General features: G+C 34.9%; 2 protein-coding genes and 1 pseudogene across 4 annotated transcripts; 2 read left to right on the forward strand and 1 right to left on the reverse strand.

The window, feature by feature from the left end:
• The first annotated feature begins 1,909 nt into the window (after positions 1–1,909).
• Positions 1,910–5,460, forward strand: LOC140808153 (GRF1-interacting factor 1-like). Of its 3 annotated transcripts, none has more exons than XM_073165191.1 (5): positions 1,910–2,137; positions 2,224–2,298; positions 3,379–3,455; positions 4,677–4,761; positions 4,848–5,460. In XM_073165191.1, exons 2-5 carry the CDS (start codon positions 2,233–2,235, stop codon positions 5,253–5,255), a joined length of 636 nt encoding a protein of 211 aa, XP_073021292.1. In that variant the 5' UTR covers positions 1,910–2,137; positions 2,224–2,232; the 3' UTR covers positions 5,256–5,460. The 3 variants fall into 3 exon arrangements, with proteins under 3 accessions (XP_073021292.1, XP_073021293.1, XP_073021291.1); XM_073165192.1 differs by having other exon boundaries at positions 2,227–2,298; XM_073165190.1 differs by having other exon boundaries at positions 1,990–2,008; positions 2,188–2,298.
• A 1,705-nt stretch (positions 5,461–7,165) lies between these two features.
• LOC140807335 (protein DETOXIFICATION 21-like) lies at positions 7,166–10,638 on the forward strand (annotated as a pseudogene).
• Positions 10,639–11,439: 801 nt separating this feature from the next.
• Positions 11,440–21,365, reverse strand: LOC140808462 (homeobox-DDT domain protein RLT3-like). The gene is made up of 16 exons (XM_073165618.1): positions 20,979–21,365; positions 19,983–20,038; positions 19,593–19,895; positions 19,400–19,456; positions 19,083–19,299; positions 18,823–18,923; positions 17,432–17,518; positions 17,183–17,314; positions 16,761–16,901; positions 16,044–16,166; positions 15,453–15,908; positions 14,632–15,042; positions 13,920–14,531; positions 13,040–13,144; positions 12,721–12,947; positions 11,440–11,481 (listed from the first exon to the last, which is right to left on the reverse strand). Exons 1-15 carry the CDS (start codon positions 21,232–21,234, stop codon positions 12,729–12,731), a joined length of 3,276 nt encoding a protein of 1,091 aa, XP_073021719.1. The 5' UTR covers positions 21,235–21,365; the 3' UTR covers positions 11,440–11,481; positions 12,721–12,728.
• Between the last annotated feature and the right edge of the window lie 845 nt (positions 21,366–22,210).

The raw sequence follows: 22,210 nt of genomic DNA on the forward strand, positions 1-22,210 counted from the left end.
TGTGGAGATGTATAATTAGCATATTGAATATATTAAAATGTTATAGTATACGAGAATTCGAAACTATTTAGATCTATATCGTTTCACACCTAAAATATAAATATAACTATCGAGATTTGAACCAAATTCTACATTAGTTTTGGTGTCTCACAATTAGCACTAGACCAAGTGATTCTAAATGGTTAAATTCACTTACGACTCAAAGATGGTGGTAGATGTTATCATCTCAAAGAAGGTTGACCACATAGAGTTTGGCTCAATTATTTCCAGTTACTATCAAATTTTCGACACACATCTTTCATTCAAGATTCAACATGTTAGAAAACAAGCAATGGTGGGTCATTCTCTTACTCGAGCGACCTTATCATACACTAATTTTTTTATTGCGTTTCATCCTCTAAACATTATTTGTAATTCTATTTCGCAGGATGGTGAAGATAACACTTGATAAATGACATTCATACTTTTTTTAAAAAAAAAAGGAATGTGACCCCCGTTGTATGGAAAACAATCATTAAAAGAACAATCAACACATGCAAAAAGGTTTATTTCGTAAAATAATTCAAATAAAATGATATAATTATAAATGTTTGGGAAAACTCGTATATACTATATAATTATGATATTCCAAAATAGATACAACATAGGAAAAATAATTATTATGTTTGGGTTTGTGTTGTACTCTTTTCTGGGAAAATATTTTTGTGTAACAATGTAGTTTCATTAAAATAGTTTATAAGAAAGTAAATAGTATTTTGAGTTGATAATGCCCAAAAGGGGAAAAAAATCTAATTTTTTTTATATACTTTAATGGTCAGAGATTAATAGATATAAGATGAAAGACTGTTTGTTGAAGATTGGATGATGTTTTTATCCAAGTTTATATTGAAAATCAAACAGCTGAACTTATGAGAAAACTCAACCAATTTGTTATAGAACTCAATTTGAATTCAGGAACAACAAACAAACAAAAATATAAATGACAAAAATTTGTGTGAGACGATTTAACGAGTCGTATTTTGTGAAATAAATATTTTAATTGAGTCATCCATGAAAAAATATTACTTTTTATGCTAAGAGTATAAAAAGTGAATATTAGTAGAGTTAACCCGTCTCATAGATAAAGATTCGTGAGACTATCTCACAAGAGACCTACTCAATATAAATAGATACAAGCATTTCTTTTGTTCTAGTTGCATGGTGTTTTTTTTTGTCACTTTATTACCTGTTTGTCAAATTCTTAATTAATAAAAATTTATATTTCTAAATACGTGTTTTTCGTTAATCTATAAAACTAAGCACAAACTATATCAATCAAAAACAAAAATTTGTGTGAGACGGTCTCACGGATCATATTTTGTGATACAGATATATTATTTGTATAATTAATGAAAATATATTACTTTTTATGCTAAAATTATTACTTTTTGTTGTGAATTTCGGTAGGATTGACTCGTCTCACAGATAAAAATTCGTGAGACTTATCTCAAAAGAGTATGACCATCTCACAAGAGAGGTACTCTTTAATCAAAAGGGCGAAAAAAACTAATTAAGTTTGTAATTATCTGTATTGAATTGCTAATATAAAATTTTCCTAAATATAAAAATATTTAATTTTAATTTACTTAGATTAAGCATATTTGGGTGTTTACTACATCACCTCATCACGTGACCCAGCCACGGCAGCAGACCAAACCCCAAAGTAAAACCTCTTTTTTTCTTGCTCATTACTTATATAATAAATATTTTACCTCTGCACCCGCTGTCTCTTTCTTTTGCAGATTCTTTTCACCCTCGCACACTCTCTAAAGAGCGTTTCTTTTTTCATCTTTTGTCCTTATTTTTCACGTACTACAATGCAATTAGCCAAGCAGTCCACTCTCCACACATTTCACACACGCACCGATGATAATTTCAAACAGTGTTTGGTACAGTGACGGGATTGCACAACAGGCTTCCCTTTGTTACTTGAAACCATGTCACTACTCAACTTCAAGTGGAGTTTTTGGTAAGAAAACGGATAATAAACCCAAAAACAAGAGGGGCCGTCTCTTTTCTGTAGCGCCTCTTTCTCGTTGACGCTCATTTTTCCTGGTCAAACTTTGCAGAAGGATATAAAATTTACAGTGTGTGACGGGTACTGTTCTTTATTTATTTATATTATTTATTTATTTGGTGTTATTTTAGCGGTGGGGGTGAGTATAAAGGGAGAGGGTATTGCAGCAGCACCTGATGCAGATGCATCCCATGATGGCAGCCTATTACCCCAGCAACGTCACTACTGATCATATTCAACAGGTTTTCTTTTTTGCATTCCCATTCTTCCTAGCTCCCCTCCGTTTTCTCTGCTCTTTCTCTGTGTTTTCTGTTCAGTTTTGGCATTTCTGCAGAAAATCTGATTTGTTTGATATTTCTGACTAACTTTGGTAGCAGAAATTTTTTGATGAATGGGTATCTTTTCTTGGTTCATGGGGTCTGATTTTTCTTCATGAGTCAATACCAGATGGCCAGCTATCATTCTAGTGTGTGATTTCTGATAGGGATGGGTGTTTGATTGCTTGTACTGTTCCGCTAGCCTGAAAATTGTCATCTTTTTTTGGGTATGATATTGTTGACATAAATCACTTCATCCTAAAGTTCTTTGGGGGTTTTCTGTACCATTTTCATTCTGAGGTTTTATTGTTCCCTTTTTATTTATTAGCATCAACTGTATACCTATAGGGTTTGCTCTTTGACCTTAAAACTTTGTGCGTGCTTTTAATAGGGTTTATTAATAAATCTTTCTAGAAAGATGGTATCTTTGGATACAATTTTTGGGTTTCGATTTTGTTAGTTGGGAGAGAGTTGTGAGGAATTCTTTTTGTTCATCTTTTGTCCTTTTGCTTTGTTCTTGATATTCCTTTAACAAACCCTACGCAGTGATTTTATGTACATATTCTATTTTTAACCATGTGGTGTTCTTCTGTGGGATTTTACATTTTGTGCTTTTGGTATTCTAGGATGATTTTTCCCCATTTCTAACCATTATGCTTCTGGGGAACATAACCATTTCTCGATTATGGAGTATTATTATAAGTATTGCCAAAGTAATTTATTGATGGCAGTATTAATTTATTCTACATGTCCTTGGGAGGATTTTTTACATAGTTTATGATGTGCTTATTTGTTATCTCATGTGTTCTTTCCGCACCACCCCCCCAAAGAAAAAAAAAAAACCCCCAAAAGCGCACACACACTGTATCAAATTATTATGAACCCTTGCCTCACATTTGTTTTTTGCTGTTTCTAATTTGCCATTCTACTTGCATGCAAGTGTTTGTGGAGCATGTACTTTAACTTCTTTTTTCTGAAGAAAGCTATTTTTTTAATGTCATGCAGTATCTGGATGAAAACAAATCACTGATTCTAAAAATTGTCGAGAGCCAAAATTCTGGAAAGTTGAGTGAGTGTGCAGAGTAAGTGAAGGAGTACTGGTTTCTATTGTCTTGCTAATTTTGTATCATTTTTACTTTGTTTGCATGATTCACTAGAATATTTAGTATATGGTGACCTCTCGGGTCTCTTATTTTGTGACGATGGGATCTGGGATTATCTGGATACTGTGTGTAAGATCCTTTGAAGAAACATCAAGATAAATTAATATTTTCTTGGGTTAACATGCAGATTTTAACATGATAGTGGACGTTTGCAAGAAGCTTCAGATGTGTGCAATCATGTTTTTTGTAAACCTGAGTTCATCGTATTTAGTTCTATGCTTCCACATTGATAATTATTTTTTACTATAAATCCCAATTTTGAACACTTGTATGGACAACATTTATCCATAAAAATAAATATTGTGCAGGCTTTTTATCAGATAAACCTCCCTCTCCCTCCTGCTTGATCACACTAAAGGTTGAAAAAAAGAAAAATTTGAAGTGATTCTGGAAAATCATGGTTAATTTTTAAAGAAATTTGAAGTTTGAATTTCTGGTTAACAAGTCTTCGCCTTTGCAGTCAGCTTAACTACTGGCATGGTTTTGAATACAAGTGTTTCAATAGGCAGACTATGCATGGCTTTACAGTTTCATTTCGCGGCATTCTTTCTAAGGCCGCGGCCCTATTCATGTTGATTTCTATTGTTAAAATGTTTGGTGGTTACTGAATAACCGCAGAATGTTTCCCTCGGCAATATATGATCGAAATCCGTTCTGTACTACACCAGGATTTTTACCTATTTATGTAAACCAACTATAGGCACATAATTTTGTTTCAAATCAGAAATGTATAATTTAAGGAGCCGTAGGAATGTAGTTGACATATGAAGCAGATTACCGCACTTGAAAGTTCAACTTGACTAGCCATTGTTCGCTTTTTTGTTTTGGAAAGGATGCATGAGAAATACAAAATTTATTTACTTGCGTTTTCCATTTGGAAAATTTGCCAAAATTTTAACGCTTTGGAGTGTATCTGCTTTTAGCACATGGATCCGGCTGCTTGCTTTGGCTGCGGCAAGTGTTCCTTAACCGCTGAAATTGGCACCAGGCCCATTGCTTCTCTACTGAATGCTGCCTCAACCGGTGTTAAAATACTTAAAATAACGAGTTCTCTTGTTTGGGTAGTCTGAGAGTCTGTGATATTTTAAGAAGTATTATGGTTGAATATTTGCTTGATTGCGTATTTTTCAAATCTTGTAGGAACCAAGCCCGACTGCAGAGGAACTTGATGTATCTCGCTGCCATAGCAGATTCACAACCTCAACAACCAACCATGCACTCTCAGGTGCATGACTAGGTTTCCGGTCCCTGATCAAATTAATGTCATTTACATTTTGTACTAAATAGTTGAATCAAAACTTGGTGTTTCAGTATTCTGCTGGTGGGATCATGCAGCCTAGTGCACATTACCTGCAGCACCAGCAAGCTCAACAAATGACGCCACAATCTCTCATGGCCGCTCGCTCCTCGTTACTTTATGGGCAACAGCAGTATTCCACCCTTCAACAGCAGGCCTTGCACAGCCAACTCGGTATGAACTCTGCAGGAAGCAGCGGTCTTATGCTCCAAGGTGAGCCCCATACCACGGTTGGCCTTGGCAGCCTTGGTGGAGGGTTTCCGGATTTCAGCCGTGGCAGTGGTAGTGATAACCTGCTAGCCACTGGACGTGCTCTCGCCGTTGGTAGCAAGCAAGAAATTGGAAGCCATTTGTCGGCCGAAGGGCGCGGAGGAGATGGGGGTGATACCATTTACTTGAAAAGTTCTGATGATGGAAATTAAGGTAAGAAAACGTTGACGAATGAACTTTAGAATGTGTTATAAGGTCTCGGTAAGATATATCCTCGTGTCATTAAAACTTGGATTGGTGTTTGCTTATGGACTTGTAATCTTCTATAGTAGAAGAAATTCTATTTTGGTGTCAAACTTTGAATTCTCTCGAGTACTTTTGGTGATGTAATGTGGTGTAAATTCATAGTTTTAAGTATCACGTGCACGATCTTTATGCCTCCAATTTTGAAAGTTCGGAGCCATCTGCTTCATCCTCGAATCCTTTTCCAGTTTATGGATACAAAAACAGTATCACAATTCACAGACCACATGATTTCTTTTGTTTTGTTTTTCTTTAATCTTGCTATATATTGTTTAAAATGTATTTTTATGATCAAGATAGAGTGAAATATGTTTTTGTTGATGAACGCAATATGTATGCAAGAATCAACTAAAAACATTCCACGACAAATTGACAGTGTATTTTGAAAATTGAATCGATTTCGTACGAAATCGATTAATATGTTAATTGTAACACATCGGTTGGATAAAATATCTGAGAATTATATACATCGTCTTGGACAATTTTTCTTCTTTGAACTAGTTTTGAGGTTGAGTTAAGTCCCAGTTACAAGTTTAACATGGTATCAGAGCCAAGTTCTACTGTTATGTGTTGGTACTGTCCATAATTGGGTCATCTGTTCTGCCCATAATTGTATATATGGTTTTGGACAATCCTTCTTCTTTGAGTTAGCTTTTGGGTTGAGTTATGTTCAAGTTTCAATTTTAACGTAATATTAAAAAGGACTGCGTGGTGAAAAATCTATTGTCTTCCGGTTAATATCTTGACTATAGAGTTTGAAACTGTGAATTTTTTTCGTTTGCGATGAAAATTTCACAGCTTAACCTTGAATTGAAGTTTATCGAGTTTCATGTTAAATATTGTTATAAATATTCACAATTTTATAGAATTAAAGTCTATTTAATTGTATATTATTCAATAGTAAAACAATATTTTAAATATCTAAATATCTAAAGCTAGTACAAATAATGGATTGCCCACATTTTATTTCCTGATTCAAAGCAATATTTTAGCAGTGTACTTTGTCAACAAGCAAATTGTGTTGCGTTCTATTATGTCAGTAAATAATTGGAAACAAGAATCGAACAAAGTGGTTAGAGCTTTCAATAATCCAAATTATTACGAACAAAAAATGACACGTCCTCTGCATGAAAGTATGTCGATTCTTTCAAATAAGATTTTCGTCTTCTTTTTTGTTGTTTTTTTCCGACAATGCTTTAGATTTTTTTTTAACGAATCTATGGGTCTTTTTATACTGCACACACTGTTTTTTATAAAAGAACATAGTTGATGTCAAGCTTAATATATTTTCGGGAAGAATAATGATATAAGGCAAAAATTTGTGTGCTACGTTGTGAAAATCGGTAGGATTGACATGTCTTATAGATAAAGATTCGTGAGACGTCTCACAAGAGACCTGCTCATTATATAAAATGAAGTTTCTTTTTTGTTTTTTTCTTTTGTTTTTTTCCGATTGGAAGGATTATATATTGTTTATTAATATCTAGCCCCAAATGTTCTACGCTTTCTTTTGATGTAGTGTCTAACTAATGATAAAGATGTATAAAGAGCATCTTATTGATTGGAACTAATTAGAATTCGGAAAAAAATATTTGGATCAGTTCAGACATTAGGAAGAAATTTATATCTGTTTAATGATCTGGGATTCTCGGGGTCGAAGTGTACGCGCGAGCCCAGAACTAACTGTTGATTAGAGAATGGATCTCAATTGTGCATAGCACGAGAGTTCCACATGATGCAACGACTCTACATTCTAGTTGGTTTACAGTAAATTTTGCTATTTGTTGTGACGTTTCATTTTTTTCACACACACAGAGATATATCTATATATATATATATATGTCTATTATTAGTGTTATGTAGGACATTAGGAACGTAGATATATCGACAATCACATCTTCCTGTCGCGTGCAGCAGAAGAAAAACGAGCAGGAGGCATGCCAATGGAAGATGACATTCACGAAACGTTGTTAAAGAAAGCCGAAGTGAAAATCCATGGGAACGAGGAAGAGAATCTTAAGTGTAAGCTATGGAATGAAAGCAAAAAAATGTGGATCGTGGCTGGCCCGGCTATATTCTCTCGTTTCTCGACGTTTGGCGTGAACGTCATCAGCCAGGCGTTTATTGGACACATCGGTGCTACCGAGCTTGCTGCCTTTGCTCTGATTATCACCGTCTTAGTCAAATTTACTAATGGATTACTGGTATATGATCCTCTCTGAGTTTCCATAAGAAACAGGAAAAATAGCGGTAAGTTTATACTATTTTGTTTGATATATGCAGTTGGGTGCTGCTAGCGGATTGGAAACTCTATGTGGGCAAGCTTATGGTGCGAGACAGTATCACATGCTTGGGATATATCTTCAAAGATCATGGGTTGTTTTACTCTTAACATCGACTTTGATGCTACCGGTTTTCACTTTCGCTGGCCCCATTTTTAAAGCTTTAGGACAGGACGAAAGTATTGCGAACATGGCGGGAACTATTTCTGTTTGGTTCATCCCCGTGATATATTCTTACATCTCGTCATTTAGCTGTCAAATCTTCCTACAATCACAGAGCAAGAACATGATTATATCTTATTTGGCTGCTTTTTCTTTATGCATCCATGTTTTTCTGTCCTGGCTTTTGACAGTCAAATACAAGCTCGGAATCGCTGGTGCCTGCCGTATCCACTATTTTGGCATATTGGATCCCCAATATTGGCCAACTTATATTTATAATGTGCGGAGGATGTAAAGAAACGTGGAGAGGTTTTTCGATCTTAGCTTTCAAAGATCTTTGGCCTGTGGTCAAGCTTTCTTTGTCAGCTGGTGCCATGGTCTGGTTAGTTTTTTCTTCTCGGCCAGTTTTAGTCAGATTTGCAGCATTAATCCACGATTCTCATGCAAATGGTTTTTATATATTCAGTTTATTCTAGGCCCTTAATCCGCAGTTCTTAACTATTTGTTTCGTTTATTGGAGACAGTCTTGAAGTCTGGTACAATTCCATACTGATTCTCTTGACAGGAAACTTGAAAAATGCGGAGGTTGAAATTGACGCGCTATCAATCTGGTAGCACTAGCTTTTCCCCGATTCTGTTTTTATATATATACATATTTCCAGTCAGACTAGAAACTCTAGAACTTGCTATATGTTACTTCTTGCAGTCTCAATATCAATGGGTGGGAGATGATGATATCTTTTGGTTTCTTGGGTGCAGCAAGGTACCATGATTTGTTTTTGTATCTGCTCTAGAATACCTCGTGGAAATTGATTTCACTTTCCCTACTTCTGTTCTTTACTTGTAGTGTTCGTATCGCGAATGAGCTCGGAAGGGGAGACTCTAAAGCAGCAAAGTTCTCGATTGCAGTGATAGTCCTCACATCATTTTCGATCGGTCTCGTTCTGTCTATAGTTTTCTTCTTCTTGCGAGGACATCTAGCTTACATATTCACCGATAATCATGAAGTAGCATCGGAAGTGGCTCGCTTGTCCCCTCTTCTTGCATTCTCCATGCTTACCAACAGCGTTCAGCCTGTTCTTTCTGGTAAACTTGTGACAACCTTATCTGTATATAATACATCATTCGTCGTCTCATTTTTCGAATCAAACGATGTCATCGAACATTCACAGGGGTTGCAATTGGCGCCGGATGGCAGAGCACTGTAGTATACGTTAATTTGGGATCCTATTACTTAATTGGAATCCCTCTTGGAGTTGTTCTTGGTTATGTCATCAGATTACAAGTTGAGGTCAGTCACATTCAGTTCATAATACTTGGTTTTTATTGGCAACTAGTATTTAACCCTTGCGATGCACGAAATGATTTTTGGTTAATAATCACTATCATATCTCAAAATTTTAGATTGTGTTAGTCTAAGGCAATGACATGATGCTTATCGTGTTTAGTGTATTGATGTCGGCCACCAACCTTAATACATATTTAATTCTTTAATTTTCGAGAAGCTATATATTATTATTTTTTAACATGTAATAAAAAAAATATTTTTAAATCAAATTTAATAAAATTAATGAGAAATACCTTTTTAAAAATTCAGTAATTTCGTCTAAATCCACCTTCACAAACAATTTTGAAACATGAGACGTGTTTGACATATTTGAATGATAACAATAACTGTTTCATGAATATCTTTATTCAAATGGGTTGTGATTTTATTTACAAAATCTCTTCATAATATACACAATGGCCTATTATTCCGAAAGAAAAATGACGTGATCATAAATAAATTATGTATAAATCAGAAAAGTTATTTAATTAACATTTATTATGTGTATTCCAAAACAATGTCAATAAATTTTATAAGTTGTCTTCTAATAAGATGCTTACTTTCTTTAGAATTAGTTTAATCATTTCCATTACGGAAAATTTTATATTATCATGTATCTATGAACTTTATAATATAGAAGAAAATTATCATATTAGTAATACGCAATAATTAAAATTTTGTACAAATAGATGAATAATATTTTTTACCTCTCGATCATGAAAGACAGATTTCAAAGTGTCATATTGTTCTCGTTGTTTCTATATGTATGTAGTTCATAACAACGAACAGATCTAAATTTAAACAAACATTACATCTTAAAAAGATTCGACTCATATATGGTGCTGAAAAGATGAGTCGTTTTAGAATTCAATTTGGAGTAAATAAATTTAGTGAGATAAATAGAATAAAATTGGTTTCTAATATAATATATAATATGGCATTAGTTATATATAAAATCGGAAATTAAAGTATTTTGTCAATCAATATAAGATATTTTAAGTGATACAAGTTTTCTTGTTTTACAGGGTGTTTGGATTGGAATGTTGACCGGCACACTTGTCCAAACTATCATACTCGTTATAATTACGTGCAAAACTGATTGGGATGCACAGGTACTTGTTTATTACAATTGGTTGATTCAAATTTTTTTAGAAATCTCGATTTCTTTAATGTTTCATTTGATTCAACATTTTTTCTTCTTATTTGGTAGGTAATTATAGCTAAAACACGAGTTAACAAGTGGTTTGTGGATATTGAGCCTAAAAACAACGGATCAGAAGATGAATGAAGGAGGAAGATCACATTTGATTAATATCTTAGTGGAGGGATCTTACTAGAAATTTATGTTCCATGATTATCTTTTAAATCAATGCGTCATTTGCTTGCTAAAATGACTGGTGAACATAGATCACAAATAAGTTCATGCTAGAGAATCAGTCCGCTATTTCGTGTATTAACTAACACTAAAATATGTTGGTCCTTTTTTTCTTTTCGGGAAAAATCTATTGGTCGATTTGATAATATTGGAAAGAATAAGTCTCTTGTGAGACGGTCTCACGAATCTTTATCTGTGAGACAGGTCAACCCTACCGATATTCACAATAAAAAGTAATATTCGTAGCATTAAAAATAATATTTTTTCATAGATGACCCAAATAAGAGATTCGTTTAACAAAATACGACACGTGAGATCGTCTCATACAAGTTTTTTCCTATTGGAAAACTATAAAATCGAAACACAGATGTGCAACTTCTATTTTTGAGTAATCTAGAAATTCATTTCCTATAAACTAAAAAAATATTTTACTTCATTTTCCTTGTTAAATTTAATACAAGCCCTGTTTCAGTTTTTTTACCCTACTTACAAACCTACACTCGCACATGCTTTATATGATACTTTTACTCATAAACTACATTAAGCAAAGACGAAGAAAATGGGATGATGCATTTCTTATACAAATCATGGGCTTTTATTTTTTTAATGTTTGAATACCATCAAGAAAAAAGTGCACCACAAAACTTTTAGTTTGATCTTAGAGAAGTGAGATCCCCCTTACACACCTCTTCACAATATATGAGCTAAGGGCAAAAAACAGGAGTCCTCACCGATGCTGTACATGTGACAGAACTAACCAAATTAAATAGGGGCAAGACACAAGTCTCGGACCTAAACATCGTATCAATGCTGCATCTATTGAAACTCCTCGATCATGGCGATAATGACTTTGGAAATATGACACTCACAGAGAAGCCGAAACGTCAGTCATAAAGGCGATTCACTTCCATATTTGAGTGTTCTCTTCACGGCCAGCACGGAAAGTCTATTAGTTAACAAGGTACCTGATGTCAAAGACCCTCCGTGCACTGCATGTACACAAGACAATGAAAAGAAGAATTTGAATTATTTATATCCATTACTGATGCACAAACACAAGCAACCACATGATGTCGATAGAGGTGCCATGATCTCAGAGAAATGAAAATAAGTAGAAATGAAAATAAACAAGCTTGAGGTGAATTTTACTTTAAGCGATTTCGAGAATATTTTTGTCAAACCAAGTAGTTCCAGAAGTGGAATCACGTTTTAAAATATTGTAATTGATCATGCTCTTTTGTTCGTTACGCTTTTAAAACAATCAAAAGCAATTATTATGAAGCATCAATCATTGTAATCACATCAACTCACGGAAAACAATAGTTTTAACACTGACTCACAAAAACTCCGAGTTCTCCCAAAATTTCAAAAAAATCTCGAGATGAGAAAAATGTAAACAACTAAACCTACTTGAATGCTAAACACCAGATAATAGACATCTAAACATTTCAAATGAATCCCACCAAAAGTCTTAAATCCATTTTGAGAATTGAATATTTTTATGAAGTTGTTGAGCACAAAATGAAAAGAGCAACCCTTGGTGTTGTAGATTTTTAAATCACTATATATACAATAATACAAACTAAAAGTAAATGAAGTGTGTATTTTCCTACCATGGCATTTAAATGTTCTCACATCTTGTCAGAATTATCGAAATAATAAATTGTTATTTAAGGATAAACTAAAGGAAGAACTGGTAGGCAGAAAAATGATAAAGAACTAAAATAAATCGGTCCAAGGACATATGGGATATTTGAGAGCAAGAGATACTCTATTATGAGTACTTCATAGAAGAAGGATCATCCAAAAGCAATTCGTTACAGGACAATTATTGAAATTAAGAGGGAGAGTGTGAAAGGCCATTTCCCAAAGAAAGAATGCCAAAATGGAGAATAAATTGGTTGCCCATTAAGTTGTATTCATCAGAAATAAAACCTTGGTCAACATAACAAAGAAGAATAAGGATAATCTCAAATAGCATCGGTCAGTAACCACCAACTCAAATAACACTAGAATGTCCTCTCACGCCATTCAACAACCCAAGCTCCGAATGAGCGGGCGCGTACGTATGGAAAAGGAAGACAAGAATTGACAACAGAATATAGTGCCAAGTATGTGTTATTCAATCAAAGGAATGTTGAATTAACACTAGAACCCTAGAATTATTGAGATACAATGCAATACAAAAGCATCATAACAGCAAAACCCGGAATGTTGAGAATGTGTACCTTCAAGTCTACCTACAGCTTTTAGATTTATTTTGATATTTACAGCTCTCCATATGAGAGGCGACCAATAAATCCAATTTCACTATCCATAATGCAACTGCTGAATAGGTATGTGGCACGGTTGAAAAGTCTGAAAATATGTAGTCTTGGATGCAATAGGAACCAGAAGAATTATCATTTCGATAAAACCAATCTTCTTTGATGGCAGTAACAAAATCAGCAAGAACCTGAAACATGTAAGCGGAAGAATTTTATAATTATAGCATTCTGAAAGCAAATATCTATTAGAGAAGAAAGTATCAGATGCATTGTTCCCCACCTGTAAAAATTCTGCTAAACTTGAGGCTCGTCGCAACCTATTGGCCCAAAGATTGTGAGCAGATCTCTTCCAAGAGCCAGAAAAGGCATCTTCAGGTATAACTGACTGCAAAGTCATTCATTTGCTTAAACTATGCATAAAATTTTGTCCAACAATTTGCATTGCTCATCTCATATTAAGACAAATTCAAGCTGCAAGAAACTAATATTTGCTTCCAACTAAACCTACAAATAAAACAAGGATACGTTGCTCCAAAAGCAAGATAAACCGCTTCACCTGCTAGCATGATCAGTATTATCTAAGCAGTCTATGGCCAGGTCTCAGTGTCCTCCCTGAACAAGGTATGTCATAATTACCCATCAGAAGCACTGTGTGCTACAAATGAAGTCCCTTGTTATGGGAAATTACTAAGTTTAACCTACACAACCTTCCATTAAATACCCGTGCCCACAATAATGAAAGAATTTATGAACTACTTCAAACAAGTTAACGAGCAGAGCAAGACAGAAATTGAGAAATAGATGCGTCGAAATTTTTACAATGGATCTTCATATTAAACAGTCGGGTTGATTACATCCTTAGAAAACATCTTGGGTATACACTCGAGTCATTGAGCAGTGTGTAAGCCCAAATTGGTTTCTGTCACCTTGAACACAGAGATATGTAGAAAATGATGAATCTACAGAATCTGCTCATAAAACTACGATTTTCAAATCTCAAATATACATGATGAAATTAAGTTGCAGGTAATCCAAAAACTGCTGAGGTGTGTCCAACAAGCAGGCTCGTGCCAATAGAAATAAGTATAAAATCATTGATTGTGTTTCACTCATGTGCATCCTTAATAAAAAACAAAAAAATTAGCTTTACAAATGCCCACCTCGATCGCATAGATTGCAGCTTTGAGTGCCTGCAATTGGGAAGATAGAACTCTTGGTCGTCGCCATTTACTAGCATCACTATTGACTTTACATACGGCATAATGAATTGCATATCTCTCTTCTAGATCAAAATCAAGCTCAAATGTGGTATGGCAGATTCTACAATGCTTTTCATCTCGCCAGTATAAGTCATGGCATTGATCACATCTTCTGAGTGAATCAAGATATGCCTTCTTCATATTTTTAACGGTTTTGAGTTTATAGTAAAATGACTTCCACAGATATACATCGAAAGCTAATGAATGACCTGATATCTCGGTCTGTCCTCCTTTCACCCCATCTTCAATTAGAGCGCCAGTAGAAGAAGGAAGATTACTTGAGATTTCATTCAAGTTTAAATGGTTGTCTACGTCAGACACCGGTGAGGTACTAGATTCCCTGGAAGGATTAATTTCAGATTGATCAGAAGGGACAAGCTTCCCGTTTTCAACATCATTGTGTGTACTAGACATTGCTCGGAAAAGAAATGCTTCTCGTTTCTCCAAAGATGCCAGAAGCTGGGCCTCCCTGGCACCTCTACGGTTCAAAGTCAACATCAAAGTGCACAAAGCCTGAAATCAGATGACAAACAAGCAAAGAAGCAAATCAAACCCAATCATGAAAAATATTAGTGTTTTAATTTACTTAAGGACAGAAAGCAACAAAGTTCACCTCTCGCGTATCAATCACCTCCCAGTGGCCATCTTCAGAAGATTCAAAGTAAATCCTCCTGTGTCCAGGATCTGATTCATCACAAGGCCCCAAGAACAGCCAGTATCTATTGTACCTACGATCAGAACCGAGAAAGATAGACTGCATAGAATGTATATAGCCATCTACTTCGAATTCCTCCGCAATCATTTTCATGTTTTCGTACTTTTCTTCATCACTGATATTTGACATGGTAACCAAAGAATCAATAGGTTGCTCTGATGTACGAACACCAAGGTTACTGAGTGTTTGCCCACAACTTCCTGATAGCGCAAGCAAATTACACTGCTTCGTGGTCGATCTCTTTATTTTTGCTCCAGAACCGTAAATATTGATATTTTGAGAACATTCCGCAATTGTTGTCAAAGGATCCTGCAGGAAAAGGGGAAAATGCATTTATCGTACAAGTTTCTTAGATAAAACTTTTTTCCCTCTGATCGTGTTGTGACATTTGGTAAAATGTTGTTTGATCTCTTAAGGGCTTCCATCATTTAAGCACATACCAAGATAAACAAAAACAAGCATATTTTACTTATCAATTAATAAGACAAAATAACTTTCTATCCATTGCATCCTAAAAAGTCAGGCCATGTTATGATTAGAGTGCCTGAGGATTTAGATATTAAGGATTACAGGAGCGGATAAGCAATCCGCGAATAGCTGCAATAGCAAAGTAAAGGCAACAATAAAATACAATATATCAAACTCTGAGGAGTGACTGACCGATAAGGACGGGCATAAACTTTATTGAAAAAGATGTGTTAAACAAACTGAGGGATTACCTCCATTCTGACAGTGGATCCACCACTAAGTAGATCAATCAATGCGGACAAGGCACTAAGCCTCTCATCAATGTTTAAATCTGAATATTCACCCTCCATGAGTCCTAACAGCCACACTTCTCCTGGATAGCTCTCATCAATTTCATTGTGAATTATCAACATTTCAGATTGATTTTTATAAACACTTTCCCTGGGTTCAAATGGACTGGAATCCCTAGACCCATGCTCAGAATCATTCTCATCGTCTTGTACAATACTGACTTCAGAAATATCATCTACACTCCCAAAGTCTTCAGAACCAGATGGGCAGTCTTCACATTCTTTTGCAGCAGCATTGATCCGTAAACGATATCCAGACAAGGAAATCTTTTCAAACAAAGTCACGTCACCCGACAGAGCTAAGGTGATCAAGTTCTCCAGGTCATCTGATGTATCCGCAAGACTCAACTCAACAATCTGCAAAGAAAGACAAATAATCCCACTTAAGAGCCAAAATACCTAATTATGCTGATATTTTTCACTCTATCCAACAGGAAAATTAATGCTTGCTTATATCACGGTTATATATATCATGGTTATATACAAACTTACAGATGAAGATTGTGCCAATTCTGAGACTTTCATCCCACTGTTTCCTCGGTTCAACAAAATATTGAATAGTTCTCCCTTCAATGTACCAGGACTTAAGGAGTACTTTTCCATTAGGTCAACTTCCTACAGAGCAAAACCAAGTAAGATTAAGATAAAACAAAATGCATTCAGGCAGACAAAGGTTCATAAGATATGTGGTCTCTTACAAAACAAAGTAAATGTCGACAAGTTATGATGCTCCATGTCCAAATTGTAAGAGAGGTGTATATACTAGCCCGGATGGACGTGTTGCGTGCATGTCCAATCAATTTTTTTACATAAGCACTGTAGTTAAAAAATATTGAACTTAAATTGAAAAATTAAAAATAAAATTTGAATTTTTCTGATTTTTAACAAGTTTTTTAGATTTTTTTACACATTTAATTTATCATGCAAAAAGAAGAAATAGGGAGACTAAAAAAGAAAGAGTGGTATTTTGAGGATCGTAAACTATACTATTTTGTTTATTATGGCTCAAGCATTGTATATAGCATACGTTACACACACACTTTTGAGGATTCTAAACTATACTATTTTGTTTATTATGGCTCAAGTGTTATATATAGCGTATGTACACATACACACACATGTGCGTTTTGTGGTGTGCATAGGAGAAAGAATAATGTGGCAATTCATTATCATAAATTAGGTGTGATCATGCCAGGGTATAAGTAAAACCTTGTTGCTAGCTTCCTTAGGTTCCATGCTGAGCTTCGGACCAAAACCAGCAGTAACCAATACTTGACGAAGTATTTCTGTCCATGTAAGGAGGTTTAATGAATTCTGCCACAACTCTAGAACAGATGTGTGACGTTCGAGCTGACAAAAAGTGAAGGACAAAAGGTTAATATTGCGACACTACAATCATGTCAGATTAATTAACTAGTTTTGACGGTAGTAATCACCCAACATTTAATCCGTACAACATTGATCCAATTATGCTTTTGGTTGTTAATCTAATAGAGCAGAATCAATTCAGCCACTTCTTCAAGTAGGATGCATAAGTATAACAAGCAAATTACTCGAAAAAACATTTTGTAGAACTGAATCTACACAAACATCACTAGGGGTTTGCTATGCTTAAACATAGCCCAACTCACCGAATGAAGTAAACGCAAAAACTTGCCATTTTTGCTGGCATGAGAAAGAAATCCTCTACCGAGCTCCTTATCAGCATCTTTCAAAAGTAGCTTCAAAAGGGCCAAATGCACTTGCCCAAGTAACAAGGAATCCTGAAAACCAGAAGGAGAGTACAATGAAAACCAGGAAAATTAAAATGAGAGACCTATGGACTTAAATATACCAGGTTAAATACTAATAAACAGAATATTGCAGTGACATCAAATTACCTTATCATGAAAGGCATGTGCAAACTCCTCTAATGTGAATGAATACACACTGATTGTGCAAGCATACGTACAAAGAAACTGGAAAACCTTCAAATAAATCAGAAAACAATTAGCAAGGACTGGTGTGCAAAGTCTTATTTGTGGAAATATCAAGGAAAATAATTTTTACATCAATGTGAGAGAGTAGATAAAGCAGGAAGTTGATCACAAACATAAAAATAATTGGCAGACTTACTTTGTTTAAATTATCATCATCCATTGTTATACATAATTCCAAAGTTCTAAAATTCGTTAGGCGCTAGTCGGGTTCCAGAACAACGCAGATTCCACGTTATCAAGAGACTTGTAGTGGATCTTAGAATAAATTTCAGCCCAAACTTTGTTAAAATCCAATTGACGTCTGGTTCATTCTTTATGCTTCTTCAGCTTAAGGCGGGTCAGGATAATAAACAAAGCAAGTCTTTAGGGTATGGTTCGATTTTCTTATGTGCGCAGAAGTAAGCAGACAACGAAGATAAGAGTGATGTGTTATGGCAAGCGCAAGCCAGCAATTGGCTTTCAACCCCAAAAAATTAAAAACAGAAACATATATTTTTTCCTCATGTAATGTTCTGATTTAATTGGGATTTTAAAAATTAAAAGCCCAAAAAAAATTCTCAAAAAAACTATAAACGCCTAGGCCCTCTTAGGCGCCCCTGCCGCCTAGCACCTTTTCGGTGTTGTCGGACGGCCGCCTAGTCCGAGTTTTAGAACACTGCATAATACATATATAATATGCTGATAGTAATAGGCATGTGGTTTAAGATGATGTTATAACCCCCTGCTAATTATTGTACATCTTATCCGAAGATTTCTATTTTTAACAAATTCAAGTTTCTATTAGCAATCACTGGGCTATGTTGTCTAACTTTCTTCAAGGCTTGACAGCTCAGTGAATCATAGAGAAAATTCTCTGAATATTGAAGATTCAACAAGAAAAAATAGGAAAGCACAGCAATTTCCTGTTTCTTAAAGTTCTGGTAACTACTTCCCTTTGAAGAGAAAATAAGCTCCCTTACAAGCTAGAACTAGAAGCACGGCTCTTTAACCCTCAAATTACCATTCACCACAATGATATGTAATATGAACAGATAAATGAGATTGCCGTAAGGTGCAATACTTACTGCCCTGCAGATAATATAATATGCAAAATATATTTACACATGTAACATGTCAAGGTGGGTCATAATTTCCAAGATAATGAAATTTCTAAGAATTAATATATTTTACTAGTGTCTTGTCAAGAAAGAGAGAATTTATTTAACATAGATAAAAATTGAGCAAAACTTAACAATTTGCACCCATAGTCAACTGCAACATGAAATCATGATAGAATAAACTACTGCAGATACCTTAAAAAGTTTACTCATAAGCTCTGGTGAGGACGCCCATGGTTGTATAAATAAGGGTGGCTTCATTGTCACAGAACTTGGAGGAAACTTGGCAAGCAAATCTATAAAAGTACAAACTTATTACAAGGATGAACCAACAGGCATATCAAATACAGTCTAACAAGAAATGTGTTTATTGCAGCAAGGCAATGTTTTATTCAGTTTATGTAAGTAAAATATTGACAAATATTATAAACAGTAAAAAGATTGGTAAGAATAACCTTTGCAAAGTGAGCAACCATGTGATCCATTGGTAGGGAAGTGTGCAGAACAGGATAAAGGATTTGGTCCTTCCTGCAATTCTTGAAGCTCCAGTTCTTCATCATCAAGTAGGACTGCAAAATGTTCGATGCTTTCTAGACATTTCACATCTTCAAGAGCAAGCTCACAATTTTCTTTACGAGGTAGTTTCTGTTTTTGGACTTTCTGGCATTCCACCTAGAGTTAGAATGGTAAGTCTGAAACTATAGATCACTGAGCAGCCAAAAATGGGTGAATTTCCTAGTAAGATAAATACAAAAGCTAGAGCATATTTTACCTTTCTACTTCGCATGGAAGTCTTCCTCCTATCCTGTTCTTTGTTTGCTAATTTTCTCTACACACAGAATAATTGACTTTTATTGGGTTTCAAGTGATATAAAGTTCAAATATTTAGATAAATACAAATTCAATCAACTATCTTCACAGCACAATCACAGGCGAACTGTAAAGAGGTTGAATAATGAGCGAACCACAATAGCCTGCTGTCGCTGCAATCTTTTTTTCTTTTTTTGAATGGTGCTCTCGCTGAAATTAACACCATGTGGAAAATCTGTGGCATCGGGATTTGTCACTCGCCAACCGGTCATTAAACTTTTCCCTTTGCCATGTTTCTTCCCAGGAGTATTGCTTTTGGACATGAAACCTTTGCCCATGCCATGTTTCTTAATTGGAGCACCCTTCACAGATATTGGACCCTTTCCAGCACCATGCCTCTGCCCAAGTGAACTGTTCTCACAACAAACTTGGTAGCCTAAAGTGGCATGCATTGAAACCTAACAGCATAAAAAAATGTTGAATGAATATGGGTCAAAAACTGTGATCATTTCCTAAAATTCCCTGTTAAAAATTGAATTTCACACCTTTCTTTTTCTATGTGTTGAACGCCCATTCTCTTCATGATGAGGCTTTTGGCAATCTGGCCATCAGAGAATATAATCAAGAGAATGATTTTGACGCATTTCATAAATTTGTAATTTTGCAAAAGAGAGCAGCATGGCACAGATGTGGAGGACAGTTGATGCGATTTCAGAGATTGAACTAATTAGAAAAAATATCATTCTGCTTCTCACTTAGGACCATGCTCTCAGAGGAACTCAAATACCGATAGGCAGCTCCATCCTCCATGAGAATGCCAGCTCATTTTTTCTTCCACGTGATATTCCTAATCCAGCTCCACTATCTACAGTCTCATTTTTGTGACTAGCTCGTGTAAATAACAAAATCTATAAATTAAAATAGAATGGCTCCTTCCAAAGAAACACTAGTTAGGATCACTTCACAAATTAAACATAGCTGGTGACAATCTATGCGGTTCAAACTCCTAATGGGTGGATCATAGATGGCATGCCAAAAGTCAAAAAAGGAGTCAAAACTTGACTCATCCAAAGCCACTCATATACCTTAACATGAACGACCTCTTTAGGAGTCGGGAATCTAGACAAGAAGAAAAGGTATTAAACATTCAAAACCATACATTTTTTATTTTATCAACCAAGATTCAGCAGCATTTTATCATAAAATGAAATAAAAATATATATTTTTTCAAAACAATCATTCATGTAACACGAAGTCAGCTCAGCAGAAAATAACAATGCGTTTTACAGCCAATTGATAAGTTAGTACGTTACTTCCCCGAGACCATTTTCAATTCAAAGTAAGACAATAATTAGATTTCGTAATTCATTGTTTTCTAATCAGTCCACTAATCATTTTACGCTATGAACTACAAAATACCATCATCGACTACAAACAGCATCAGAAATGGGACTTTTAAGCACCTCCAATACTCAGATTCACACCCGTCACAAAGATTAAACGAAAAAACAAAAGAATACAGTTGCTCATGAATCTCTTACCGCGGAGAAAAGCATTCGAAGGAAGGGAATCAAACTGACCACCCAGCGTCGGACCATCCTTCCTGAAAATTTTCATCAAAATATGCTCCGGACTGTACAAAATCTCCTGAAGTCGCGTCCTATAATCATTTTCAGTCATGAAAATCCGCTGCCGATCATGCTTCCCGCTTTTTCTCTTCTTAGAATCATCTCCATCACAATTGAATCCATTTCCACATTCCGTAGAATCCTTCCGAATTGGCCTCTTATTAACCATGTTCAATTATTGAAATCCCAGCTCCTCAGCTAAATCGACCATCGGAGAAATGGATTAGCAGAAAGATAAGAAAAAGCTCAGTGTAAGAGTGACGAATGGATGACAGGGGTTTTAACTAGTAGGGTTTTGGGTTTCTTGCTCAAAAAATTGTTTGATATTTTCCATTTTTTCTCATTTTTAAAATATCTCCGGTTCTATTCGGCCGGTTTCACGCATATATTTAACAGTGTCAATTTAATTTTACTCCTTTAGATAATTATATTCACCATAGATTTAACCATTCAATGTATTTTACTCCTTTAGATAAATTATATATATATATAATATATATATTATATATATATATATATATATAATATATAATATAGTATATATACCCACACATTAGGGTAAGGTATTTTCGATCTAAATCTAAATTATATAGGTAACCCAAGGTATTGTGGGTAAGGTATTTTCGATCTAAATCGAAATTGGGCGTGTTTGAGTGCACTACTTGGGATCACTAGAAATCGAGCTCGTGATATTATGCTATCGGAACCGATTTAATTGGTATGCTATTGGATTCGTTTGGTTCCATTATTTTAATAATCCGGAAAAGGTTAAATCTGATCCGGTAACATGTCTACATATAGCACTTCAAGTACAACGTTCGCTTGTTTTATCAAGTAGAGATAATTATTGCAATACGTTAATTATATATATTTTCTGTATTTAGATGTTAAAAAAAGAGTTGAATAAATTATAAAAAAAAATGTAGCAAGAGAGACGTCATTTTACCCCCACAATATATATTTGTAACCAACGAAAAATTGTAACTTTAAATTAGATTATTAATCATATATTTTAATATAAAAATATAATTTAAATTTAAATATAATTAAAATATAAAAATGTCAATTTTTTTTAGTAGTGCCATGGACTAAATGTCCATAGCACCCAATGTCCACCATCTGCTGGCAGAGGATCTTGATCCGTG

The sequence above is a fragment of the Primulina eburnea genome, chromosome 12, assembly GCF_022965805.1.
Source record: "Primulina eburnea isolate SZY01 chromosome 12, ASM2296580v1, whole genome shotgun sequence".
Classification (NCBI taxonomy): Eukaryota; Viridiplantae; Streptophyta; class Magnoliopsida; order Lamiales; family Gesneriaceae; genus Primulina; species Primulina eburnea.

Excerpts from the sequence above, each read along its gene's own strand:
- LOC140808153 (XM_073165191.1), top strand. The coding sequence starts at position 2,233 with ATGCAGATGCATCCCATGATGGCAGCCTATTACCCCAGCAACGTCACT. Across the intron at positions 2,299-3,378 it reads CTACTGATCATATTCAACAG|TATCTGGATGAAAACAAATC; the intron begins GTTTTCTTTTTT and ends AATGTCATGCAG. Across the intron at positions 4,762-4,847 it reads AACCAACCATGCACTCTCAG|TATTCTGCTGGTGGGATCAT; the intron begins GTGCATGACTAG and ends TTGGTGTTTCAG.
- LOC140808462 (XM_073165618.1), bottom strand. The coding sequence starts at position 21,234 with ATGGTTAATAAGAGGCCAATTCGGAAGGATTCTACGGAATGTGGAAAT. Across the intron at positions 14,532-14,631 it reads AGGTGATTGATACGCGAGAG|GCTTTGTGCACTTTGATGTT; the intron begins GTGAACTTTGTT and ends ATCTGATTTCAG. Across the intron at positions 12,948-13,039 it reads GTTTAGCAGAATTTTTACAG|GTTCTTGCTGATTTTGTTAC; the intron begins GTGGGGAACAAT and ends TACATGTTTCAG.